We start from the raw sequence: 18,626 nt of genomic DNA on the forward strand, positions 1-18,626 counted from the left end.
ACAAATATCACCTATCTTTGAATGACTTCTTCATGAGACTCCTCTTTTAATGGTCAGAGGGCATGAGTTTTTCTGTGGGAAGTAACTCATTCATAAACATATATTTTATGTTGTAGCAATAATTATGTGTTATTGAGTATGAATCTACTACAATATTAGAATGTTATTTCCTAAAATACAAAAAACAAGCAAACAAAATTTAGAATTATCTGTGGCGAAAAATAAGAGATATTTAAAATTAACATGATATATAATCACATATTTTTCGTTTACTGGTAACTGGTAAAACAGTTACTGGTAACTGGTAAACCTGATTTACCAGTTAAGACTTTCTACCAGATTTACAAATTTCCTCTCTCTCTCTTTTGTATTTTTGCCCCAGTCATCTCTTCTTGACTAAATGTCCTTCTTTCTCAAGAACATACCTCACCACTTTCTTAATGAGAGTTTTTTGATGCTAATTTCTGTGTTCTGTGTTTAATGATTTCTTTGTTTTCATGATGATACCTTTTAGCTACACAGTTCCACTCTCCAGTTATAACATTTCCTTAGTCTTTTGAAGATGTTATTCTACAGTCTTCTAGAAACTATCATTACTTTGAAGAAAACTGTTGTTGACCAAATTGTCATTAATTTGTAGGTAATTTTCTTTTCTGTCTGACTGTTGTTAGATCCTATTGAGTTCTTGGGTGTTCTATAGTTTCACAAGGGTAAATTTCACAGTTATTATGCAAGTGAGAAAAATTACATATGCTGTGATTCTGTTTAAATGAAACTCTAAGGAAGGAAAAGTAGTGTGGAGGTAGTGTTCAGACATCCATGTTTTAAGGTCCTGTAGGTGATTCTTAAATGCAGCTAAAACTGAGCTGTGGCTGTGTAAGTTGGGGAACAGAGACATTCGTTGACCACAGAGGTAGTATTTCAGTCATGCACTTCATCTTTCAAGCTAAATTGTGAAAAGAATCAACATTTGCTAAGCATTTACTAGATTCTAATATCTTTATTATTTTAATACATAAACTTCACAATATATTGTAGAATAAATTATCATAAATCCTCCCATGATAAGTAACTCAACAAACTCATATTCAATGGCTAGTTTAGAGGTGCTAGGATTAGAAGTCTGTCTAGCACTGATGCCATAATTTTCTTATACTCTCACAATGGTTCCATATACACCCAAATCACTCAATAGGACTCCTAGGAACACAGCTTCTCACAGGTGAGCTGTCATAATTGTTGCTACTGGTCATTGCATTCTTCATAACCACACTCAGTTTAGATCCATTTAGCTAGTGTTTACTTGTGGAACCGAATTCACGGGGATATAGGAATGACTGAGGTAAAGTTTGTAAACAGTTTCAGAGTCTCAGAGGTGCACAGAATCAATGTATCTGTTCTTTGCATCTGATTCCAAAAAAAGATCGAGATTGAAGAAAGACATGGAAGATGTGAGTTGAAAATATCCTCTTTCTTAGTAACGAAGTCTATTCTAGAGGACCAAGTGTGGTACAAGAGTCAGTGAACACTTTAACTAAAGCCCAGAGTTAGGCATATAGTCCTAATCAGATCATGAAGACTTACTACATGGAGGAGCACCAGAGAACACAGGACTGCCTTAGAAAGTCTCACTACCAAGAAGTGTGTATGTTGGGGTGGGAGAGACAAAGGGAGAAGGGTCTTAATTACACTCACTCAATGCATTCCTACTGAATTTTCAAATGTGCAGCTTCTCCCTAGCACATAGTGAATAAGGATAGAAAAAGGATGGAGTTTATAATACATGAACATAAAGAATTGGCTAGAAATATATTGTTGCTATAGTCTTATATAGTTTATTCAGATGTAATAAACATTTACTTTCAGTATAATAATGTGTAAAACTTTTAAAATGTGTGCATTCTCATAGTCAGTCTGAGTTCTCTATATCAACCCATTAAATTCTCATGCAAACTAAAAATGATTTTTAGGATTAATATCTACATTTTACAAATAAGGAAACTGAGAAATAGAGAAATCAGTGGACTTTCTCATAGTCATAGAGATGGTTAAAAATGGAGATAGAGGGGCACCTGGGTGGCTCAGTGGGTTAAAGCCTCTGCTTTCGGCTCAGGTCATGATCTCAGGGTCCTGGGATCGAGCCCCGTATCGGACTCTCTGCTCAGCAGTGAGCCTGCTTCCCCCTCTCCCTCTCTCTGCCTGCCTCTCTGCCAGCTTGTGATCTATGTCTGTCAAATAAATAAATACAATCTTTAAAAAAAAAGGAGATAGAATTTGAACATAGGAAGTTTGACACCAGGTTTATATTCTCAAACCACTACTCTATACTTAGTTACACATTAACATTTTCACCCTGATATATCAATGCGACAAGTGCTAAGATAAAATTAGAAAGGAGATATAGAATCAGTCTAGGCTAGGGATTACAGAAAGTCAAGAATAGTTTCAGAAGATAGAACATCAGGAACATCAGGTAGGCAACTAAGCAAATTTCCTGTGGATTAGGCCAGCTTAAGTAGGTAGTATGTGGAGTGTGTGGTATATGTGGAGTATGTGTGTGTATGTGTGTGTGTGTGTGTGTTTGTGTGTGTTGGACATTAGAGTGGTATCCATTTTTGCGTGGTATCCAATTCTGCATTCATTTCACTTTCTAAGGTTTATCCCATTTTCTCCATCTAACAATCACCCAATTTGATTATTAACCAAGTTTCAACTTTCTAGAATGATAGTTTTCAAAATTTAGGCTTGAACCATCTTAAAAATACATATTCCTTAGGCCTTTTCTAAAACTATTAGACTCAAAATGTCTGTGGTGTATCCCATAAAAAAATCTCATTAACTTTTCATCAATCATTCTGTATATTTATAATTCAGTGATCCAATGTCCATGCCACAGTTTAGGATGCTGAGAATAAACACACAGATATCCTACTCAGAGAATATGGCATGAGTTAAAATTCCTAAGTTTTATAGTTCTTACTTCAAATACAAAAGGTTGGAAAGAATGTCACTTAAAACATTATGACAAAAACTAAGTGGTGAATAATAATAATAAAAAAACTCACAATTTTCTTGGACCTGTCAGAAAGTTCAAATCACAATGAGAATAACTAATCCAAAATTTAAGGAAAGATAGGTAACTCTGAAAAGAGATGGAACATGATCCTGTGCTTACTAGGGGCATGTGTCAGATACTGTACAAGCCACAATAAAGAATTTGTTAAAATTTAAACCAAATTATTCACAGCTGAGTATAAACCTATATGAAATACAGAATATCTGGGAGTAATATATAAATATGATACAAAGGGGAATTCACACTTACTCATGTTTTTCTCCCTAGACTAGACCAGGTACTCATAAGAAAGTCTGAGTGTAGGACTAGACCTTCATCATGAACCAGAACTGGTGGAGGGGAATAACTGTCACTATAAGATGGGAAAGACTCCTCATTCAGGTTCTTTCCCCAAAGGAACAAAAGCCATCACTTGAGGAAGAGCACAAGTGGAGACCCACTGCTGCTGAGCCAAAGGAGCAAAAACAAACTCTATAACCCAGGGTGGGACAAATTCCTTAGACATGTCCTACGATGCTAGGCAAGGGGCAGAATCAATTAAGACATTTCATTTTCAAGACTTGGGAATATACTACCTGCCCAAGACAGGCTAAACCAGCCCAGATGGTATTTAATGTCCTCTGGCTCTTACCAGCAGATTAGTAGGGTTTGAGGAACAAGTAACAGTGCTCTACATGTGAGGGAGTGTGCAGAACATGGAGGGTGGCCTTATTGCAAGCATAGGAACAAAGAGAAGATCTAATATTGACAGTGGGGTAGACATCAAGAAAACCTAACTTATCAGCCACACCCTGAATAAAAGGTAAAGTTAGAGGAATGTGATACATTCACTGAGGACATTCAAAGCAAAAGCATGAAGAATTCGATGACCTGAATAGACCTTTACCTATGAAATAAGTTGAATCTGTACTTAGCAACCTTCTAACACAGACGTCAGGCCCAGGTGACTACATTGGTGGATTTAGCTATTTAAAGGCTAAGTACCAATTTTCCAAAAACTAGCCAAAACACATATAAACAGATTGAACTCTAACCAGATCATTGAAGATATAATTGAGGCCACATCATTAAAATCCACTTCATAAGTAGAATAAATATATAGATAGCGATTGAGTTCAAGGTCACAACAGGGTTCCAGGAATAGCCACTCGTACTTATAAATTATACAGCATAACTGACAGCTTCAAATTCAGGATGTGATGTCAATTAATATAAACTCCCTTGAAGAATTTATGACAGCAACAAGTAGGATTTTTTTTTCTAAATTTCATGCTATGGAATATTAGTGTCATATTTTGGTCAAAGGAGCAATCCAAAGCCAGTATTATCTTAAAGTTTCAAATGAATATTTGTTAGTTGAAAGATCTGAGAAATTCTGCAGTGAAAGTATAGCTAAAAATTTAATTTTATTGGTCAAAATTTACAAATATATTTCTCCTGACTTCTTTCTACAGATAATGTCAATAATACCACCTAGAACTAGAGAACACTGAATAATGTCATATGGCACAAGAGTACACAGATACACACTTGGCTAGTACTGGACTTGGAACATTGCTAAAATTTCCTGCTTTCCATGAGAGAGAAACTCCTCTGTGAAATGTCACAAGACACAGAAACAGAACTGTTTGAAAGATAATAGTTTGTTTGAAAAAACAGATCTATAAATTAGGCTCTATAAATACTCATCCATCTAAAAGGAACACAACACAGCTTTAAAACAAAAACAGACTATGAATTTTAAAAGATTACCAAGTTTTTACAATTCTGTTCATGATAGAAAATCTCTACTTTTCTCACATGATTATCAAAGTCACAGGATCAATTTCATGTCTAAGAACATTAACATGGTAGAGTCAGAAAAGCATTCTTTATGAGAGGGAGGCCAGGCATGTGGGAAGTGTTTTATCATCCATTATTTTGGGAACCAGCATAATAAGGGCAATGTACTATCTTCGTTTAAATTAGGATATAAGGGAATTTATGGGCTTTATAATTATAATTTAATAATTATTAAAATTATAATTTATAATTATTCGTGTGGTGTCTTCTTTTTGGAGGGTTGGTTTTGCTTCAAAATGATGTTAACTAAAGAATGTGATGTGTTAAGTCCTAATGAAAGTAGAACAAAGTGCTTGTTCTCTTCCACATGGGGAAACTGAATTATTTTCATACAATTGAAAATCATAAGAAACTTTTATTTATGCATTTGACATGGGTCTTGCCTTCCATTTTCTGGGTTTGGGAGGGAGGCTCACAGGTCTTCCCTGAGAGAGATCTGCGTAACTTTCAAAAGTCCTTTTTCCATTCTGAACAAAGACAATCAGTGCTGCTCCTTTCCTTAATTTGATTCTTTACAAGAGTTATGCTGTTTTCTTGGAAAAGAGTTTCAGCACCTGCTCTCTAATCTGTTTAGTTCTGACCCCATAGATTACAGGGTTCAGAGCAGGTGGAATGACTACATAGAAATTAGCCAAAAGGATGTGGATATAGCGTGGAATATTCCGGCCAAACCTGTGGGTCATAAATGAAAAAAATGCAGGAGTGTAGAAAGCCAACATGACACACACGTGAGAGCCACAGGTGCTCAGTGCTTTGAGCCGGGCATCGTGGGAAGGCAGTCGAAAGACAGCACGAAGGATCTGGACATAGGAAACGACAATAGCTATGATGTCCAATACCAGGATAGAGATGGCACATAAACCATAGATGATGTTGACCCTGATGCTGGCACAGGACAGGCGGGCAATGCCCATGTGCTCACAGTAAGTGTGAGGAATAATTTGGTGTCCACAAAATGGCAATCGTAGGATGAGTAGAACGAAGGGTATGGCGAAAGACAAAGGTCTCAGTAGGATTATCATTGCAATGATGACTACCACCTTGTTTGTCAACACCAGTGTATACTGAAGAGGGTTACAGATGGCCACATAGCGATCATAGGCCATGGCCACAAGCACTGCCGACTCCATGCCAGTGCAGAGGTGGATAAAGAACATCTGAATGAGACACCCCTCAAAGGAGATTTCTCTCAGGTTGAACCAGAATATGCCAAGCATCTTGGGGATGGTGGATGTGGACAGGCCCAGGTCGATAGATGACAGAATGGCCAGGAAGTAGAACATGGGCTGGTGGAGGCTGCTCTCAGTCTCAATCACAGAAAGGATGCTGATATTCCCAAGAACAGCTGTCAGGTACACAGCAAAGAAAGGGAAACCAATCCACATATGTATGTGTTCCAGACCAGGGATCCCCAGAAGGAAGAAAGAGTAAGGATGAAATAGGGTGGTATTAAGTGAGACCATCTTCCCGGGATATTTTTATAGTGAAAGATATTATAGATAAAATACCTCCCATTCACTGAATAAGCCTCCTCCTTGCTTAGCACACAGAGAAAATGAAGGAATCAGTGAAACCTTTATTGTACCTACCCATCATTGAGACCTGAAAGTGTACAAAATTGAATGGTAAAATGAAGCCACATGATTTCAGTATACATTATCATATCCATTAAATTAAATTAAATTTTGTTATTCAACCAAAATTTTCTGAGTACCTAATATAGATGTGCCAAGTTCTGTGCTAAGACTGATAGCAAAAGATGAGTTAAAGAAGGTTCCTTTTATGATGGAACTTAAAGCTTTAGTGGTTGAAACAGTTATGCAAATGAACCATTTTAATTAAGAAAATAAGTGCCAAGATAGTTTTTCCCTTGCTTCTTAGGTGCACAAAATATTTCCTGAATGTTATTTAGCATTTTATAGAAATATTATTGGATTTATAACTATAAACATTATGTACAAGGTAGGAACATAAACATAAATGCAATAAAAACCATTATGATTCTGCATGTATCACATTTCTGAGCTGACATATATAATGTGTCTTCAAGGAAACATCAAGTGCACCAAACCAGAAGTTTCTAAGACAATTTTGGATCTATGTAGGCTTCTCACTGTTTAAGTCCCCAAGAAAGTTTTTCATGCTGTAGTCATCTTCTGATCTCTGCTTTCTTTCTGGTACCAATATCAGAGAATAAATCTGCCTTGAGGTTTTATCAAGAAGCCATACCAAACTTTATTTCAAGATAATTCTTTTAATCTGGGTCTGCTTAGAAAAATATTCACATATTCCTCTTCATTTCTGTTCTGATGGTAGGTAAATAGAGCCTTGCCCTTTAAGTGTCTTCCTGCTGATGTCTGTCCAGAAAGATACACAGATCTACACATGGGCACAGAAACATTAATGTACAGTTTTATAAAATATCACAAAATTTACAAATTTAGTAAATTAATTTATACACACCACTCCTGGAAACTAAATTCTTCATTTATCTGACCATATAATTTATTACAATATATATGCTTTAATAACTCTAAGCACATTCTGATTAAAACCTCTTGCCTTCTCTTTCTTATACATCCATAAGGATAGATGATAGATAAATAAATGATAGATGATAGATAGATAGACAGATAGACAGGCAGATAGATAGAGAGATGTCTGCACACAGAGAGAGAAGGTCTGGAACTCAGTAGATGTAAGAATTACAATTTTAAGAAGTTACCACTAGCAGGAAAGTAGATCTAATCTATACCACTAGAAGGCTATCTCCTTACTGACATGACAATTTTGGAAGAACCTGGAGGGCTGAGGTAAATGTATTATTGTTATAGATCACCTTTGATATACTCCACTCCCTATAGGTAGGAATAGACCTTTCCCTTGTTCCTCTGCTCAGTATTCTGTTAGACTGCTAAGCCCCGTGCAAATGAGAAACAAGCTACAAACGACATTAGCCAGAGTAACTGTATTAGAAAGTGTGTCTGGGGATGGAAGCGTGTGTGTGTGTGTGTGTGTGTGTGTGTGTGTGTGTGTGTGGCTGTGAGTTGGAAGGGTGCATTGCAACTTGGGTCTTGGACAAATTGCTTTAAGAAATAATAGAAAGAAGAGTCTGATCACAGTTACAGGGAGGAAACAGTTAAGATAATCAGTTAAGCAAATTATTACACCAAGAAAAGAGAAGAGGTATTTCAAGAAAGCAATATGAACTGTATAGAAAACCATCCCCAATTTGAACAGAGATGACTATATGCAGGGAAAGGCATTTAAACGCAGGGGATTTGGGAAGGGGATGAAGTAGAATCCTATAATCAGATTTCTTTTTCTGTGATTGTGGTTCAGCTAAGTTAGAGTTTAGTAGATAAGATATGGCATAATGTTTAGAAGCAGACACTAGGAATTGAACCCAGAGTCTTCCTGCCATGTGAATTTGGTTAAATTATTTCCTCTCTTTGAGTCTATGATTCCTCAGCTATGCATGAAATGAGGCTAAAATGCCTATGTAAGCTGAATTCTTGCAAGGTTTGCATGAGTCAAGATGGGATATCAAAAAAGTATAGTTACAATTACTAGTAAACACCTATAGATAAGAACACAATAAAGTAGACAGCTATAGTGGAAGTTGTTTGACTTACCTCAGGTCTTCAGATAATCCATACATCAGGAGTCAGCCGACTAAATACGGATCCTCACTTTACCTCCCTATAAATATTTTGGTAGGGGTCCTAACATTTACAATAGAGTTTATCTGATTAAACCTATCCTTAAACATTTTCAGACATTAGCATTACACACTAGAAGACCAAACCATTCCAAAATAATTAGCACTATCTTTAGTTGGAAAAAACTAGCAAGTGGTTCAGTGTGTTTCACTAGGTTGTAATTGGTGAGAGACAATTTCTGAATAGGTTAAGGTAAGTTCAATTATTATTCTCCCTCTATGTCAAAAATGAACTCAGGATGGGGACATTTATCCAACCTTTAAATTAGATTAGAAGGGATTGAAGGAGAGATAACAGTGAGCAAGAATCAGAACACAGGAAAAAAAGAACCTTGATAGATCAGTGATTAGATAGGCTCCAGGTCAGTGAAGAGCTTTCTGCACAGAAAGAACGGCAGACGTATCAAAAGGTGTTGGAGCTGCATGCAGAGATAGTATAAGGGTGTATTAGAAATAAAAGCAGCGGTTGCTCATTTGCACATAGAAATTATGCCAACACATTTCTACAGTCAGTTCCCTTATCCCCTGCCTTCAGTCAGCAAGTTTTTCTACTCCTCCCATCCTATCATCTACCTCTCTTTTTCTTGTGCTCAGCTGGCTACAGATAAGGATGCATACCTCCAAGGCAAGGACTCCTGGAGAAGTTAGCAAATAGCCCCTAGCAACCGTCTGAACTCCTTTTGCTTTGGTGGAAGGATTTTTAATACTGTGGCCAAGCTCTAGAGGGGAAATTTGTCTGCGTTGGGATTCCCTAGGGAGAGTGGGGGCAAGAAAGCTGTGAGATCTGGTTTAACTCCTTTTCTAGTGGAATAGAATATACCAGACTCCAATAGGCAATGTCCTGATTCTGGACCTTGGCTCCCAAATCTAATATTAGCATATTTCCAGTGGGATTATTATTATTATTAGTTAATATTATTATTATTATTTTGGTCTTGTAAATTTTTTAAAACATTTTTTCCAAGAGGGTTCCTGGAATCAGTTTTAGGCAATTACTTTTGAACCTCTTGAAGGGAGGTTCAAAACATATATCCAGGCTCCAAATATATATAAGCTAAGGATTATATTAAGTCTGGGTTTATTGTCTTAGTATCATGCAACTACCACATTAAGTCAATATTATAATTGAAGTGCTGATAAGTAGAGAAGTACAACTAAAATTATATCATAATGACTCGGTATTTAGCACAATTGCAGTATCCTGAAGTGAGGAAATGCATACAGTTTTGAATCGCACAGAAACATATTCTGTTATCCCAGTGGAGGTTTCCCATCAGTAATGGAAAGCAGAAATAAAAATCTGGAAGGCAGAGGCTAGTCATTTTATCACTCTCATCCTGATTACTTATCTACAGTCATGTAGGAATTGCCTTTTCCTCTCTATCTCAATCTTGAAACCTGTAAAATGAGAACATTTGTCAAACAAGTTTTAGTCCTAACATCACATATCATCCCATTTTACTAACAAAGAGACAGAAATAGAGAAGAAAGAGAAGATCACATGGGGAGGTAGAGCTGAGTGTTCAAGCTTCCATTCCAGAGGGCTTTCCATGAGTAACAAGAATTGATCTGGGATACTCCCATGAATCCATCAGTTTCATCATTCATTCACTGATGAATTCAAACTATGCACTGAGCATCTACTACATGTCAGGCACCATTTAAGCACTGCCAATATAGTAGTAAACAGGACAGACAGTAAAAGAAGACAAGAAACAGAATAAAGAATTACATAAATGAGATAGGCTATCTGCAAGAGACACATTTTGGACCCAAAGACACCGCCAGAGATAAAGTGAGACGGTATAAAAATATTTATCATGCTAATAGACATCAACAAAAGCTTGGGTAGCAATTCTCTTTCAGCCAAATTAGATTTTAAACCAAAGGCTATAATAAGAGATAAGGAAGGATACTATATTGGAATTAAAGGGTTGATTTAACAAGAAAAATCTAACAATTATAAATATTTATGCACTTAACATGGGAGCAGCCAATTACATAAGCCAAATAATAACAAAATTAAAGAAACATATTGGTAATAATACAATAATAGTAATGGACTGTAACATCCCACTCACTGCAATGGACAGATCATCTAAACAGAAGATCAACAAGGAAACAAGGGCTTTGCATGACACACTGGACCAGATGGACTTCAGAAATATATTCAGAACATTCCATCCTAAGTCAAGAGAATACACATCCTTCTTCTTTTTTTTTTTTTTTTTACGAGTTTATTTATTTATTTGACAGACAGAGATCCCAAGTAGGCAGAGAGGCAGGCAGAGAGAGAAGAGGAAACAGGCTCCCTACTGAGCAGAGAGCCTGATGTGGGGCTCTATCCCAGGACTCTGGGATCATGACCTGAGCCGAAGGCAGAGGCTTTAACCCACTGAGCCACCCAGGCGCCCAAGAGAATACACATTCTTCTTAAGAGCACATGGATCATTCTCCAGAATACATCATATAAAAATCAGGCCTGAACCAGTACCAAAAGATTGGGATCATACCCTGCACATTTTTGGACCACAATACTTTGAAACTGGAAGTCAATCACAAGAGGGAATTTGGAAAGAACTCAGATACATACATTCTAAAGAGCATCCTACTAAAGAATGAATGGGTCAACCAAGAAATTAAAGAAGAATTTTAAAAATTCATGGAAAAAATGAAAATGAAAACACAACTGTTCAAAATATTTGGAATGCAGCAAAGATGGTTGTTAGAAGTAATAAAATTGTAATATAAGCCTTTCTCAAGAAAGAAGAAATGTCTCAAATACACAACCTCACCTTACACCTAAAGGAGCTGGAGAAAGAACAACAAATAAAGTCTAAACCCAGCAGGAGAAGAGAAATAATGAAGATTAGAGCAGAAATCAATGAAATAGAAACCAGAAGAACAGCAGAATAGATCAAAGAAACTAAGGGCTTGTTCTCTGAAAGAATTAATAAGATTGATTAATAAACCGCTGGCCAGACTTACCAAAAAGAAAAAAAAAAAGGACCTAAAATAAATAAAATCATGAATGAATGAGGAGAAATCACAGCCACCCCCAAAGAAGTATAAACAATTATAAAGAACATATTGTTGGCAACTATGTGCCAATAAATTAGGCAATCTGGAAGAAATGGATGCATTCCTAGAGATATATAAACTACCAAAACTGAAACAGGAGGAAATAGAAAAACTGAAGAGACCCATAAGCAAGGGAATTGAAGCAGTGATCAAAAATCTCCTAACAAACAAGAGCCCAGGGCCAGATGGCTTGCCAGGGAAATTCTACCAAACATTAAAAAGAATTAATACAATATGATAATTGACTCTCTCTGCTTGACTTATTTCACTTAGCATAATCTCTTCCAGTCCCATCCATGTTGCTACAAAAGTTGGGTATTCATCCTTTATGATGGAGGCATAATACTCCATAGTGTACATGGACCACATCTTCCTTATCCATTTGTCCATTGAAGGGCATCTTGCTTCTTTCCACAGTTTGGCGACCGTGGCCATTGCTGCTATAAACATTGGGTACAGATGGCCCTTCTTTTCACGACATCTGTATCTTTGGGGTAAATACCCAGGAGTGCAATTGCAGGGTCATAGGGAAGCTCTATTTTTAATTTCTTGAGGAATCTCCACACTGTTTTCCAAAGTGGCTGGACCAACTTGCATTCCCACCAAAAGTGTAAGAGGGTTCCCCTTTCTCCACATCCCCTCCAACACATGTTGTTTCCTGTCTTGCTGATTTTGGCCATTCTAACTGGTGTAAGGTGATATCTTGATGTGGTTTTAATTTGAATCTCCCTGATGACTAGTGATGATGAACATTTTTTCATATCTCTGATAGACATTTGTATGTCTTCATTGGAGAAATGTCTGTTCATATCTTCTGCCCATTTTTTGGTATCATTGTCTGTTTTGTGTGTGTTGAGTTTGAGGAGTTCTTTATAGATCCTGGATATCAACCTTTTGTCTGTACTGTCATTTGCAAATATCTTCTCCCATTCCGTGGGTTGCCTCTTTGTTTTTTTGACTGTTTCCTTTGCTGTGCAGAAGCTTTTGATTTTGATGAAGTCCCAAAAGTTCATTTTCGCTTTTGTTTCCTTTGCCTTTGGAGACATATCTTGAAAGAAGTGGCTGTGGCTGATATCGAAGAGATTACTGCCTATGTTCTCCTCTAGGATTCTGATGGATTCCTGTCTCACATTGAGGTCTTTTATCCATTTTGAGTTTATCTTTGTGTACTGTGAAAGAGAATGGTCGAGTTTCATTCTTCTACATATAGCTGTCCAGTTTTCCCAGCACCATTTATTGAAGAGACTGTCTTTTTTCCACTGTATATTTTTTCCTGTTTTGTCAAAGATTATTTGACCATAGAGTTGAGGGTCCATATCTGGGCTCTCTACTCTGTTCCATTGGTCTATGTGTCTGTTTTTATGCCAGTACCATGCTGTCTTGGTGATCACAGCTTTGTAGTAAAGCTTGAAATCAGTTATCATATGGTTTCACTTATTTGTGGAGCATAACAATAGCATAGAGGACATGGGGAGATAGAGAGGAGAAGGGAGTTTGGGGAAATTGGAAAGGGAGGTGAACCATGAGAGACTATAGACTCTGAAAAACAATCTGAGGGTTTTGAATGGGCGGGGGGTGGAATGTCAGTGTACCAGGTGGTGGGTATTATAGAGGGCACGGATTGCTTGGAGCACTGGGTGTGGTGCAAAAATAATGAATACTGTTATGCTGAAAATAAATAAAAAATAAATTTAAAACTCTGAAAAACAATCTGAGGGGTTTGAAGTGGCGGGGGGGGGTGGGAGGTTGGGGTACCAGGTGGTGGGTATTATAGAGGGCACGGCTTGCATGGAGCACTGGGTGTGGTGAAAAAATAATGAATACTGTTTTTCTGAAAATAAATAAATTGGAAAAAAAAAAAGAATGTCCACTCTCACCACTTTTGTTTACTATAGTAGTAGAAGTCCTAGTGTCAGCAATCAGACAACAAAAAGAACTAAAATGCATCTGCATTGGAAAAGAAGAAGTCAAACTCTCACTCTTTGCACGTGACATGATACTCTATGTGGAAAACCCAAAAAACTCCACCCCCAAATTGCCAGAAGTAACTCAGAAATTCAGCAAATTGGCATGGTATAAAATCAATGCAGAGAAATCAGTTGCATTTATTAAAAAATATATTTTTTATTTATTTGAGAGAGAGAGAGCGCACAAGCAAGGGAAGTGGCAGAAAGAGAAGGAAAAGCAGGCTCCCCACCTTTCACTCTAAGCAGGGAGATAGATATGGGGTTCAATCCCAGCACCCTGGGATCATGACCTGAGCCGAGGCCATATGCTTAAGTACTGAGCTACCAGGCACCCCTCAGTTACAGTTCTATATCTTAACAATTAGAAGAAAGAAAAATTGAAGAGTCAATCCAATTTACAATTGCATCAAAAACCATAAGATACATATAAATAAGCCTAATCAAAGAGGCAGAGGATCTGTGCTCAGAAAACTATAGAATACCCATGAAAGAAATTAAGGAAGATAGAAAAAAATGGAAAAACATTCTATGTGGATGGATTGGAAGAACAATTATTGTTAAAATATCTATGTTTCCCAGAGCAATCCACACATTCAATGAAATCCCTATGAAAATACCATCAACTTTTTTTTTTTTTTACAGAGCTGGAATAAATAATCCTAAAATTTGTATGGAACAAGAAAAGACCTGAAATAGCCAAAAGAATGTTGAAAAAGAATTCCAAAGCTGGGGCCATCATAATGACTGGCTTCAAGCTCTATTACAAAGCTATAATCATTAAGACAGTCTGGTACTGGCACAAAAACAGACATGTAAATCAATGGAACAGAATAAGGCCAGAAATGGACCCTCAAGTCTATGTTCAACTAATCTTTGACAAAGGAAGAAGGAGCATCAAATGGAAAAAAGACAGTCTTTTCAACAAATGGTGTTGGGAAAATTGGACAACCTCGTGTAGAAGAATGAAACTGAAGAATGAAACCATTTTCTTACACCATACACAAAATAAAAATTAAATAAAAATAAACTCCAAATGGGTGAAAAACCTAAGTGTGAGACAGGAATCCTTCAAAATCCTAAAAAAGAACACAGGCAGCAACATTTTTGACTTTGGCTGTATCAACTTCTGGCTAGACACATCTCTAATGGCAAGGGGAAAAAAAGGCAAAAATGAACTATTGGGATTTCATCAAGATAAAAAGCTTTTGGGATGCTTGGGTAGCTCAGTCGGCTAAGCATCTGCCTTTGATTCAGATCATGATCCCAAGGTCCTGGGATGGGGTCCTGCACTGGGCTCCTTGCTCAGCAGGGAGCCTGCTTCTCCCTCTGCCTCTTGCTCCCCCTGCTTGTGTGCTCTCTGACAAATAAATAAATAAAATATTTTAAAAAAAAGATAAAAAGATTTGCATGCAAAGAAGATAGTTGACAATATTGATAGGCAACCAACAGAATGGGAGAAGATGATTGCAAATGTCTTATAAGATAAAAGGCTAGCATATAAAATCTATAAAGAACTTATCAAACTCAACACCCACAGAAGAAATAATCCAATCAAGAAATGGGTAGAAGACACGAACAGACATTTCTCCAAAGGAAACATACAAATGGTCAACAGACACATGAAAAAATGCTCAACATTATTTGGCATCAGGAAAATACAAATCAAAACCACAACGAGATACCACCTCATACTAGTTGGAATAGCTAAAATTAAGAACTCAGGAAATGACAGATGTTGGCAAGGATGTGGAGAAAGGGAAACCCTCTTACAATGTTGGTAAGAATGCAAACTGGTGTAACCACTCTGGAAAACAGTATGGAGTCTCCTCAAAAAACTGAAAATAGAGTTATCCTTCAATCCCCCGATCGCACTATGGATATTTACCCCAAAGATACAAATGTATTCATCCAAAGGGACACCTGCACCCCAATGTTTATAGTAACAATGTTTGCAATAGCCAAAATATGCAAAGATCCCAGATATCCATTGACAGGTAAATGGATAAAGAAGATGTGGTGTATATATACAGGCATATATAAATATAAATGTAAATAAATAAATAAATAAATAAATATATATATATATGAATATCTCTCTCTCTCACACACACATACACACACACACACACACACACACACACAGAGTATACTATGCAGCCATCAAGAATGAAACCTTGCCATTTGCAATGACACGGATGGAACTAGAGGGTATTATGCTAAGTGAAATAAGTTAATCAGAGAAAGACAATTATATGATCTCACTCATGTGGAATTTAAGAAACAAAATGGAGGATCATAAGGGAAGGGAGGAAAAAATAAAACAAAATTAAGTCAGAGAGGGAGACAAACCTGAAGAGACTCTAAATCATAGGAAAGAAACAGGGTTGCTGGAGCGGAAGGAGGTGGGGGTGGGGTAACAAGGTGATGGGCATTAAGGAGGGAATGTGATGTAATGAGCACTAGGAGTTACATATAACTGATGAATCATGGAACTCTCCCTGTGAAATTAATAATACACTATATGTTAATTAATTTTATTTAAATAAAAACAGATATATAGGGCGCCTGGGTGGCTCAGTGGGTTAAGCCGCTGCCTTCGGCTCAGGTCATGATCTCAGGGTCCTGGGATCGAGTGCCGCATAGGGCTCTCTGCTCAGCAGGGAGCCTGCTTCCTCCTCTCTCTCTCTCTGCCTGTCTCTCTGCCTACTTGTGATCTCTCTCTGTCAAATAAATAAATAAAAAATCTTTAAAAAACAAAAAACAAAAAACAGATATATATTTACAGATATGTGCAACCATCAAAGCAGTCAATTTTTATCACTTCAAAAATAATTTCATTCTCTCTGGCTATCATTTTCATCCCATATCCTCCACTTAAGCATTGAGAAACCACTGATCTACTTTCTGGTTCAGTAGATTTCCCTATTCTGCACTTTTTTATAAATGTAATAATAAAATATTTGTTATTTTGTGGCTGATTTCTTTCACTTAGCATACTTATGTAGCATATACCAGTACTTTAGTCCTTTTTATGGCTGAATGACACTTTGTTTTGTGGTGTTATATAAATGGGTTCAGGAGAGCCCCTAATGTGTTGACCTGTATATTGTTTATTTCTTCACTGCAGGTAGGACTTTGAGCTCAAGTCCACTAGTACCAGATTGTATTACTACACATTCAGATACTTCAAGTAAATCCCAAACAAATATAATTATAACCATGTACAGACTCCCCAATGTGCATATTTCACAAAACTGTATTCAACTTCTGCTAGCTATAGATAAGACAAACTCTAGGGCTATGAAAAAGACTCCAAACCACTGGTGCCCTTCAGGGCTTTCTGACTCAGACACTATCTTCCAGCTTGCTGAAAGACATTGTCAGGAAACATGCCCTTTCTCCAATCGCACTGTATCTCTGGAGGTCCTTTGTCCTTTTCCCCTTGGGGTGGTGGCACTGACCACTTCCCCTGGCAGGTTTCTTGCTGTGTGGGACCTCCCCTCCTTCCCCTACTTCACTGTGCTACTGCCATCTCATGGCCAAACCTTTTCCCCAGATCCTCAAACTCCCTAGAACGCATATCATACAATTTGTTTCTTATTCAGACGATTGATGAACATCTGGTTTGTTGCCACCTCCCGTGTATTATGAACAATGCCAGTATGCATATTCTTTTTGTGTCATCAGAGAACACTGTTTATGTTATTTCTACTATTTTATTTTTTATGTTATTTCTACTATTTTAAATATATATATTTATATATGATATGAATCTATATCTGTATTTATGATCTAGCATATAGTCTATCTTGGAAAATGTTGCATGAGCACTTGAGAAAATGTGTATCCTATTGCTGAGAGGAGTGGTTTATAGTACTACTTAAGTTTTCCATCTCCTTATTGATCTGTTCAATTGTTCTATCCACTATTGATAATGAGAAAGTGGGATATTAAAATCTTTAGCTTTTATTTTTGAACTGTTTATTCATCTTTTCATTTCTGTAGTTTTTGCTTCATATATTTTGCTGCTCTGTAATTATGTGAGCTTATGCCTATCATTGGTATAGATGATAGATTGAGCCCTCTTACCATTAAAAAATTGACATCTTTGTGTATAAGTATTCTTTTTGTTTTTTGTTTCAAAGTCTATTTTTTTCTAAGGTAGTATAGCAGCTTTTTTATAGTTGCTTTTTGTGTGATATTTTGTTTTACATTATTTTACTTTTGTATATGTTGCCTACAGAAAGCACATAGTTGGGTCATGTTTTATTATTTAGTCTGAAAACTTTGGTTTTTTGATTGGATTGCTCTGTCCATTACCTTCAATAATAATATTGATAATGGTAAGTTGGACTTACATCTGCCATTTAATTTTTTGTTTTTTCCCAACTCATTTTTAAAAAATTTCTCCATTCCTTCTCTGGTACTTTCTTTTGCTTTAAATTAATATTGCCCTATGTAGCATTCTAATTTCTTTAATCACTTTTTCACTAGATATTTTTGAAGGTTTCCTAAGTGATTATAATAGGGTTTATCACAATCATATTACCAAAATAAGCTTCTAATGTAGCTCAATTTCAGTGATATATGGGAACATTCAGATTATTACTCCTATATAGCTTGATTCCACTTTCCCTTTATTTGTGGTATTATTACATGTATAATACATCTATTAATGTCACAATCCTAAAATACATTGTTTTAATTATTAGTTTACCATCTGTAGACATTTCTGAGAATATAGCATTGTATCTGCCTACCTCCTCTGGGCTGTACTGTCAAATATGTTATAGGTACATTATATTTCTATAGGTTATAGGCCCAGCATGATATTGCATACATATCACTTATTTAAAACTGCTTTTTAAGGCAGTTAAGAGAAAAAAGGAGATAAAATATACATTTAAACTGTCTCTTATAATTATAAAATTACCTTTAC

The 18,626-nt window shown here is 36.5% G+C and overlaps 1 protein-coding gene across 1 annotated transcript; it reads right to left on the bottom strand.

Annotated features, from left to right (window-relative positions):
• Positions 1-5,439: 5,439 nt before the first annotated feature.
• Positions 5,440-6,381, bottom strand: LOC122914131 (olfactory receptor 52E1-like). The gene has a single exon (XM_044260767.1). The coding sequence runs from the start codon at positions 6,379-6,381 to the stop codon at positions 5,440-5,442; it is 942 nt and encodes a 313-aa protein (XP_044116702.1).
• Positions 6,382-18,626: the final 12,245 nt, after the last annotated feature.

This window comes from Neovison vison, chromosome 7 (assembly GCF_020171115.1).
Source record: "Neovison vison isolate M4711 chromosome 7, ASM_NN_V1, whole genome shotgun sequence".
NCBI lineage: Eukaryota > Metazoa > Chordata > Mammalia > Carnivora > Mustelidae > Neogale > Neogale vison.

Bases quoted from the DNA above. Each gene is read 5' to 3' on its own strand.
- LOC122914131 (XM_044260767.1), bottom strand. From the start codon at position 6,381: ATGGTCTCACTTAATACCACCCTATTTCATCCTTACTCTTTCTTCCTT.